At 49.6% G+C, this 10,187-nt stretch overlaps 1 protein-coding gene across 1 annotated transcript in view; it reads left to right on the forward strand.

The window, feature by feature from the left end:
• The window catches only part of GLI2 (GLI family zinc finger 2), a 66,806-nt gene extending 58,891 nt beyond the window's left edge, over positions 1 to 7,915 (forward strand). The window contains 8 exon segments of the mRNA XM_009699528.1: positions 802 to 1,083; positions 4,191 to 4,359; positions 4,362 to 4,495; positions 4,497 to 4,527; positions 5,124 to 5,136; positions 5,597 to 5,866; positions 5,868 to 6,911; positions 6,913 to 7,915. Coding sequence (XP_009697830.1) covers positions 802 to 1,083; positions 4,191 to 4,359; positions 4,362 to 4,495; positions 4,497 to 4,527; positions 5,124 to 5,136; positions 5,597 to 5,866; positions 5,868 to 6,911; positions 6,913 to 7,915 — 2,946 coding nt within the window.
• Positions 7,916 to 10,187: the final 2,272 nt, after the last annotated feature.

Genomic DNA, 10,187 nt, shown 5'->3' on the forward strand with positions numbered 1-10,187 from the left:
CCTAGTGCATTGGCAGAAAAATACTTAGAGTAGCTGTGAGGCTGAAAGCGGAACTTGTGATGAATTCAGAGCTTCCAGCGCAGCAGCACCAGCTCAAACAACTGCAGCGCTAATACACTTTGGAATTGGAAACTCAATAAAAAAAAAAAGTTAAAAGAAGAAAAGTATGTGTTTGCTGACTTCTGTTTTCAGAAGCATGGCTTCAACCTTGTTTTCCTGTGGCAATCAATGATTCATGAATTCAGGTCTAGAGTGCTATCGTCTGAAAAAAACACTGCATGCCTGTGGTTTGTTTTGCACAATAACAGATTTCAAGGTGGCAGGTGCTGGAGTGGTATGATAGATTGGGTAGGGTGAATCCAGTCTGGCTTGGTTTCGCTGGAATTCCGTCAGCTAGAAGGTCTCAGACATTTTCTCAGCGTAGACCCCACCTTAGCAGAACGAATGTGTTATGGCCAGTCCCCTACATCACCTCCCTCCTATCCGTAATCAGGAAACATTCCTGTGGCCACCCAAGCAAATATATACATGGGAAAGTAGTATTAAGAAAGTATTTCATGAATTCTTAGATGTCTTTTAATACAGAAACTGAAAACAAATGACTGGCCAGATCTGTGTGGATCAGATGCAGCCCATTTATCACATCTTAGAAACCTCAGTCTTACAGAATCATGTGGAGCAGATGCTCCGTATTTTGCTGCTGCCAGCCACTGTGCTCATTGTATTTTCTTGGCCCATACACTGTACCTGGAATATTTGGGCTTGTTCTAAATATAACACAAGATTTGCTTGTATTGACAGAAACCCTACGTCTGTAAAATCCCTGGCTGCACAAAGCGGTACACAGACCCTAGTTCCCTCAGGAAACACGTCAAGACCGTGCACGGGCCTGATGCCCATGTCACGAAGAAGCAGCGCAATGATGTTCATCCAAGGCCGCCTCCGCTCAAGGAAAATGGGGACAATGAGGCAAGCGCCAAGCAGAGCAGCAAGGTTTCAGAAGAGAGCCCCGAGGCCAACAGCACCACAAGGAGCATGGAGGATTGCTTACAAGTCAAAACGATAAAAATGGAGAATTCTGTGGTAAGAGCAGTTGCTCTTGGCAGAAATGACATGGCCCCTAATTTCTCTGACACTATGGGGGCGTGAAGGATTTGCATGCCATTTACGTCTCCGGGCAGTTGCCCTTCAGCTGCCAACACCCTAGTGTTCAAGTCCAGAGATGAAACAGCAGGTCAGGGCACAGTCCAGTACACTTTGCACCTTCCTACCCAGCATCACAAATTCCTGCCCTCGTAGTCATGGAGGCCACATGATGCCCAGTGTTGAGCTTGGTCTCCCTGTACTTTGAAAGTGGATAAAACTCAGAGTGTTGTGGTCAAATGAGCTTTACCTACCACACCGATTTAAATTGAGCAATGACTATAGGGCACAGATTGATGAACGCTGCTTGAAGCAGAACTCCTGGCTTAAGCCGTCCCTTTTCTCCTCCTCCCTGCACCCTTCACTGTTTTTTATCCAGACTGCTGCTGCTGCACAACTCTGTTGCGGGCTGTCTGATGAAGGCAGTGGGGATAAAATCAGCTGTTTTATTTTTGTTGGGCATCTTAAAGCGAGTTCAGTTCCTCAGTCCTGTCCACCATACACAGAAGCACAGAATTGCTGGGGTTGGCAAGGACTTCTTGAGATCATCTAGTCCAAGCTCCCTCCTCAAGCAAGGTCAGCTAGAGCAGGATGGTCAGGAGTACACGAGTTTAATACACGTTTCCCAGCTGCCACAGAAAATTGTAGTGGGACAATGGGGCAGGGGAGTGAAACCAGGAATAAACATGGGAGCAGTGGTGTGACCCACAGAGTACGGGCTTTCAGTCAACCGTGATCATGCTTTACAGCCCCATGAGTGGCCATCAGCTGAAGCAAAGACCATTCATCAGCCTCTGGCCATTACAGGAGCTCCACAGTAGGCAGTAGTGTGGTTGATGGTGCTAACAAGGTGTGTTTCACCCCATGTGGGGAGCCCACCTGCTCCGCAGCACACCACTGCTGGTGGAGGAGATGGAGCATTGCAACAGACGGGTCACTTTTGCCTTTTGATGTTTTTCTTCACCTTTTTACCCAAAGTTCTGGTCTGCTGCACCAGCTCAGAGTAGGACAGGGTATGGGCTGGATACAGCAGAAAAGACCTTCACCTGCAAAGGAGATAGTTCACATAGTCCCCAGACTTCTCACTACAGCTGAAATGATTTTGAGCTCCAAAATATATATTTTCTTGATTTGAATCCATTCTGAAAGATTATTATTCCTATGAAACAACATGCCCTGGAGCTACAAAGATTTTCTAAAAAAGGTTAAGGGTTGTGCTGTTGGACAAATTACTAATAAGCAGCATGTTTTGGTTAGGAAGGACTTGAATATCTTCACATCCGAAGTATCTCTAATTGACTAAAGGAACAGTTTTCTGTGATGAGGCTCTGTATTAGGTTACAAAAACTGAGTGTGAGAATCACTGGACAGAATGACCTCTCTCCAATACTCTTCCTCCCTGTGTTTTGTTTGGTTTTTTCTATGAAAACATGGACACAATCACGGCTCCCCACCCAGTTTCTCCCGAAGGTGTGGGGTTGTTTTCCTAGGGCTCTGCGCTCCCAGGGTTGCAGCCAAGCCATCTTGCTGGCAGCAGGGCCATGGGTTGGATGTTCCTCTCTGCTCTCCCAGTCCAGCGCTGTATACTTCACTCATGCTCATCTAACGGGCGGCATCTGACCTGGCGGGCCCATGTCCAACTCCTGTTTCCTGGTTAAGGTCAGGGTGGTGGGAGGGGTGAGATGCTTCACTGGTTCCCATCACTCCGAGGCCCCGTGTTTTGACCCATCTTTGGGTCTTATCCCAAACCCATGGAGACGGATGGGAAGTCTCTCCTAGGGGTTTTTATCTGGGGTCCCAAAAAGGGAAGGCGGGGAAGATGGCGTACAGGAGACGGGGAGATGTTGGCAATTTGTGTTGTATTCTACACTCCCCTCTTCCTCCTTTTACTAACATGGACCTTTCTGGTAATGCTGTCTTTGTCCTAACAACCTGTTCTTTATTCCCGCCTACCCTTCCTTACTCTACCTTCCTAAGGACAGTCGGTACTAAGGTGAGCACAGAAATCCTTTGTATTAAAATAGCTGTATAAAGCATGGTCTCATGCAGACCTCCTGTCTCCAGCTAACCCCCCTTTCCCCCGACCCCCAGAGTGGAGGCGGAGGCATGCAGAGCGGTGGGGAGGGACAGGGGATATTTGCTTGAGTGCAGAAATGGGGAGGACACAGAGCCCGAGGATTCCCTTTGCTGCCTTTCTCCCAGCATCACAACTTGCCATTAAATCCTGGGTTTACAATCTCTGTCATCCCAATTGAAGCGCAATGAAGCCATCAGAGTCAGACCTGCCCATGAAGGCTGCTATGAAGCAAAGTAAAACACTGCATCACCCTGCACTCCCACCTTGGCCCAGGGCAAAATACGTTGCCTTTTCAGCACTCTCATTTTTTGCTGGAGCATGGGCCTGGAGCAGAGAAGCCAGGTATCCTATCTGGTAGCAGCAACAGCTACCTTAGAGCAAGTTCAGACCATTTAGTGTTTGCTGCAAATAAACTACTCAATGTGAAATGCAATTCCCAATGTAAATAAAATAAATATTTATGGTGCTTACCTGCCTTATCTGGAAGTGGGAGTTTGCAAACAGTGAACCAGGTTTTTATCTGGCTGGGAAGTTTGTCAGCTAACCTAATTATATGTTAGGGTATTTTAAACACAGAAATACGTTTTGTCTGAAATACTTAGGCCTTGATCCTATGTTAGATAAGCCAGTGCTTGCTGCAATATGCCTTGCACAACCAGGTAATGTGCTGCTTTTCTTCAAGAAGCATCTGTCCTTAATCTTTTGGAGGAACAGTATTTGGTTTCTCTCCGTCCTCCAGTTGAACCCACCACAGTTTTTCCAGCTGTGGGGTGCTGCCCTGCCCTCCTCCCCCAGGAAAGGTGCCCCTGCCCTCTGGTAGAGTTGAGATCCTGCAGTAGGGAAGGGTAACAAGAGAAGGGAGAGCCTGGGATAGGGCCAAACATGTGGAGCCTGCAGGGAATGTCAGGCTCCTGGTTTCTTTCATCCATGTTTCCCACCTGCCCAACTCCTTCTCTTTTCCTTCCCCAAGATGTGTCAGTCCAGTCCTGGTGGCCAGTCGTCGTGCAGCAGTGAACCGTCACCCCTTGGCAGCACCAACAACAATGACAGTGGAGTAGAAATGAACATGCACAGCGGGGGAAGTCTGGGAGATCTGACGGCGTTGGATGACAACGCTCCTGTTGTGGACTCAACGGTCTCATCTGGTAATTCGACAGTCAGCCTGCAGCTAAGGAAACACATGACGACAATGCAACGACTTGAACAGCTCAAGAAAGAGAAACTCAAGACAGTTAAGGATTCCTGCTCATGGATGAGCCCAGCTCCACAAGCCAGAAACACCAAGCTGCCTCCCATCTCAGGAAACGGTAAGCCCTGGGCCTGGGCCATGTCCTGTAGGAACCCTACCAAGTTTGACTCTGGTTTCATAACCAAGAGTCTGCCCCAGAGGAGGGTCATTTCTTATTGCCTCTGAGTCAGCCCTTGCTGGATAGAGATGTCAGGTACAATGGAGAGCTTGGGTGTAAACACAGCCATCTGGTGATGTGCAACAGGAACCCAGATGCTCAGAGCTATGAAGGGAGGCAGAGGTGTTGGTGTCCTTGTTTCTGGGCTTGCCCAGGACCCAGCCACAGCTGTCCTGACTGTCCCAGTGGCAGCTGCAAGGCTGCTTGGGTTTGTTCCAGCAGTCACAGTTCCCCAAGGGCTAATGTGCCTCCTGGGAGACTGCTGGAGTACAGCAGCAATCCAGACAAGCCCTCTGTTCCTAATCTTGCTCTAACAGGCTTTTTGTCACTTCAAGAACTCCTGGCTATTGCCTACAGCTTCATAGGCTAGTCTCCTACTGGCTGGGGATTCCTATTAAAGGCATCTTTATGATCCCTTCAGTGCTCCTCTAACTTTGCCAAGAAGTCTCAAGGCACTGGGCCTGAGTATACTAAACCTCAGGTCTTAGTATGTTGAGGCTTCTTGGTTTAGTCTGGGAAGAGCCTTTGAGTGTCAACTTTTGGTCTCTCAGCCTTCTATCCCTGATTGCTATGTATCTGTCCCAGTGAGCAGCTGCGGTTGTAGCTACGTACTGTCCCCATGGCACTGTTCACACCAGTCCTACTTTTTTCCAATAAGAGAAGCCCATGTGGAGGTACTTCCTCAGCAGCAGAGTATCAGTGGGGATACACATTGGAAAGACTCTGCAGCAGGGACTTCTTCTATTCTCTCCCCAGCTTTCTTGCTCTTTGTGCATGGACACAGAGCTGGAGATGAAGCTTTGAATTCACTGGCAGCAAATGAAATTCACTAACATTCCCGTAAAATATTTGGGAGTGATTTTGTCTGTCTATATTCTGGCACCAAGAACACCACCAAGTGGAATTTCCCAGCTAACTAAATCTTTTCCTTCCCTGCAACCTTTCTCTCAGGCTCTATCCTAGAAAATAGTGGTGGTTCTTCTGCTACGCTGCCTAATCCCAGAATAATGGAGCTGTCTGTCAATGAGGTTACGATGCTGAACCAACTTAACGAGCGCCGTGATAGTACAACAAGCACCATCAGCTCCGCCTACACCGTCAGCCGCAGATCATCGGGGATCTCCCCATACTTCTCCAGCCGCCGATCCAGCGAGGCTTCACAGCTTGGGCACCGTCCCAATAACATGAGTTCTGCCGACTCCTACGACCCGATTTCAACGGATGCCTCCCGTCGATCGGTGCAGCGGGATGCCAGGTCTGCTGGACCTCACACCAGCTCAGCACTACAGGCTGAAAGCCAAGTATGCTGCTGCCACGGGGGGCCCTCCTCCAACTCCCCTGCCAAACATGGAGAGAATGACCCTGAAGAACAGGATCTCACTTATGGATGGACCAGACCCCACCTTGCCCTCCATTCGCCTCCCACCAGGCCCCAGACGTTGTAGCGATGGTAACACCTATGGCTACCCATCATCAGCAGCATTTCCCCATGAGGTGCCAGGCAACTGCACGAGACGGGCAAGTGACCCGGTGAGGAGACCTGCTGGAGACCCCCAGGCCCTCCCACGAGTTCACCGCTTCAACAGTGCCAACAGCATGAACCCCTTCCCTCCTCCACACCCCACGGACAGGAGGAATTTCGGCCTCCAGAGCTATGGGCGCTCAGACGGGAGCCTCCCCCGGCACACCTACTCACCACGACCGCTGAGCATCAGCGAAAACATCGCCATGGAAGCCATGTCTGGGGAGGCAGAGGCACCCGTCGGAGATGATGATATTATGCTGCCAGATGATGTGGTGCAGTACATCAAATCCCAGAGCAACAGGACGGCGGCCGAGAGCACTTCCATGGGGTACAGCAATGAGATGCAGAGCTTCCAAGGAAGCGGGAAGCTGCAGCCTCCAGCCTTGCCCAGCCAGCGCAGGATGGCGGTGGCTGAGGTGAGCATGAGCCACTTGGGACCCATGATGGCAGAATGTCCCATCAGCTTTGATGCTTCCTCAGACATGAATAAAAATAACATGCCCGTCCAGTGGAATGAAGTCAGCTCGGGTACGGTTGATATCATGTCCAGTCAGTCAAAGCAGCAGTTTTCACAAGGGAACTTAGCAGTGGTCCAGCAGAAGCAGAACTTTGGTCAGTACCAGAACTACAACCAGCAGCAGATGCAGCTGCCGGAGAACAGTATGAACGTAACACAGCAGAGCTTTATGCAAAGAAATGTGGGCATGGACGGACAGAGGCTAAACTGTATGCAGCTGCGGCAGCAGAAGCCTAGGCCCTGGTATGAACCCCGATCTGGGCTTGCACGCAGGGTATAACCAACCTCATCAGATGCTGAGCCCCAATGCAATCAGTGGCAACCCAAACCAGATCTCTCCTTCTTGTAACAGCATGGCAGCAAAGTCCGGACCCCATCTTCACCCTCAGCAAATGGACATGGCAACTGACCCTTCTTTAATGGTAGGCAGCAACAGTGAGCGCACGATGCTAGGCCAGGTCATGCACGAGCCAAGTCAGCAGAACTACTCATCTCAGCCAACCCACATGAACTTCCCCATGGCTCAGGAGGCCTTTCATCAGCCCATCATGACCTCCAACCAGCCCAGCTTTGAGCCTCAGCAGAGCATCATGGGCTCAGCCGCGCAGGCATACCCAACTGGCATGGTCCAGCCTCATCCTCCGCCCGAGCCAAGCCCGGCCAGCAGACCCCGAGGCCTCCGCACTGTCCAGCAGTTGGGCTACATGAGAACTCCTCACCCTACAAACACCATCAGCCCGGGCCAGGAGGCAGCGGAGGCCATGCATAAAAGAACCAGCGACATGTTGCCGGCACCAACTCAGCAGTGCACGGATGGCACGAAGGAAAACAATTTGATGTACTATTATGGTCAAATCCACATGTACGAACAGAACAGCAGCTTCGATAATCATGCAGACTGCCGGGTCAGACAGCAGCAGTGCGCGCTGAACAGCAAGCCGGCCGCTCTGCCTTCCCCGGGCACCAACCAGGTGTCCAGCACGGTGGACTCACAAGGTCTTGAGCCACCCCAGATAGATTTTGATGCCATCATGGACGATGGGGACCATTCAAGCCTGATGTCGGGAACCCTGAGCCCCAGCGTCTTGCAGAACCTCTCCCAGAACTCCTCTCGCCTGACGACTCCACGAAACTCTCTGACACTGCCCACCATACCCGCGGGAATAAGCAATATGGCAATAGGAGATATGAGCTCCATGCTAACCACGCTGGCAGAAGAGAGTAAATTTCTAAACATGATGTCATAACAGTAAAGCACAAGGCCGTAGCGCTATCCAAGGGGCTCTGCGTGAAGCAGTTTTATGAATGTGCTTTTTAAAAATAATCTGTTTCAATAGAGTAGATTTTTTTTAATAAGTATTAAATACATTAAATGGATTCAGAATGAAAATTTTAAAAAGTTTCTGTACAGATTATGTAAACTATACCCAGGCAGTTCAGCACTGCAATGGTGCACCTCTAGTATTATTTTTTGGCTTTGTTTCCCAGAACAGTATCACCACCAAGCTAGGAGACAGCGTGAGCATGGTTGGAGATGAAACCCTCCCTCCCGGACAGCCCTGTAAATAGCACTCCCCATCATTTTCCATTAGTTACGTTTGCAAAAAATGCCGTTTTCAACTCACCTCAGAAGGAAATGGGAGGATGCGGTTTTGATCACAATAAAAGCCATACTATGTACTCTGCTCTGATGAGAGCAGGGTTTAGTTACGTCTCCAAACAAGCCCTCTGCCAGCAGTATTGTTTTATACCGTAAATACCTTTGTACCTTGCAAAGAGCGTTGATTCCAAACGGCTTCTCAGCAAAGTGCCTTACCATGCTTTCGTGTTAAGTAGCCAAGGCCTCTCTTCCTTTAAAAATCAAATATAGTGTATTGCCAGAAGCGTATATAAAATGTACATTTATAAAAACATAGTGGTGTTTCTGAGAAAACATTGGAAAGACACATTGATGAGACACATAAAAGGTGAATGCACACTTTGATCAGATGTGTTTACAACGTGGTTTATATCATGTGCAGAATGGAGCAGAGGCCTGGGAACAGCAATCACTGGGAAATAATCCCCCGTGGCAGGAAGGCTCCGGCGTGCAGACTGACACACACGCATAACTTTGCGCCTTCTGAGCGCAGTGACTTTCTGTGGGGGCCTCGCATGCATCTTTAATGTCAGATCTCTGAAGCACACATTACCATATCCCTGTGCAGCTTTGCAACGGCTTCGCTTTCTGTTGGGTTTGCCATGCTGAGGTGCTCACATACAAAAGTGATGGTGATGGAGAGAGTTTTGTGATCGTTTCAGCCCGATCTGTACTGTGGCAGCATTGTGAGAGCTGGTTTATCTGGCCAGGATTCATCTGTGTAATACGCTTCATGCGGGGCTCTGCCTGGGCTCCGTGCACACAACAGGCTCGTGGCTGCACTGATGGAGGCCAAGCATGAGCTGATGCACCCTGCCCCACGAGGAGGCTTGTTGACATGCGCCCGGTGCTACATTAACAAGTCACACAGCTTTGCTCATCATGAAAAGAGCTGCAGTATCCAAAAAATACACTATGGACAATGAGGGGCGTTAGTTTGGCTAGTGCTTTGTGCCACAGTACATAGCTACTTCTTGTACCCAGCCTGGTTCAGTTCGGTGCCACACCTGCAGTCTACAGCACAAGCAAGCATCTGGATAGTCTCAAAACAGGTATTTGAGTCAAAATAGTAGCTCAGCCAGCAAGAATCCCTTGGAAATGTCCTTGAGGAAGAGATGGGAGGAAAAGGGCCTCCCAAAGCCAAATCCTCTACCAAAATATAACTGCTTGTAATAATGATAAGCAGTTTCCAGGCAGGTCCCACCTGGCACTGACGTCAATCTTAGTTGCATTATTTATTTTTGCTGTCATTAGACAAAAGGGTAGAAGTGGTGAGGTGCATGTACTTGGGCAGGAGGCCTTGTTTAACTTCTGACTGCATTGGACAAGGACAACTCTCCTCATCCTGCTCTCATAGCAGCACATACTTTGTACCCCATGTGTTGAAGGGCAGGGGACAAGTGGCATATCCCCGCCTAGGTTCTCACAGTTTGACCAAAGCATCTGCAGAGCTTCACTCTCTCCTTCCCATCTCCCCTCTCCCTCTCATATTGCTCTGATGTTCTCATCTGCATCTGATTCTATCCCCTGCACAGAACAGGGACAACTCTGTAATGGTGGTTTCTGGTGTCCCTGCTTTCCTTTTGCACAAACTGGTGTCAGGCTCACTGTTCCTAGCATGGCCAGGGGCTGGCAAGAAAATGCCATGTGTTAACTCCAGGCAAACTTTTCAATATCAGATACACCAGTAGCCGTGCTTGGCAGCAGTGGGTTGGGACAGCGCTGCTGCCCCGTAGCCCTGGGTATGGCTAGTGCAGGGAGATGCTGCTCAGCATCCTGTAATCTCACTCGTCCTCATCCCAAATGCAGAGGGTGCAAACAGGACACTGTCACCCCCACCCTTCACCCCTCAAGGCCCCCATGACTCCTGTTGATGTCCA

The sequence above is a fragment of the Cariama cristata genome, unplaced genomic scaffold (genome assembly GCF_000690535.1).
Source record: "Cariama cristata isolate BGI_N322 unplaced genomic scaffold, ASM69053v1 scaffold10624, whole genome shotgun sequence".
Classification (NCBI taxonomy): Eukaryota; Metazoa; Chordata; class Aves; order Cariamiformes; family Cariamidae; genus Cariama; species Cariama cristata.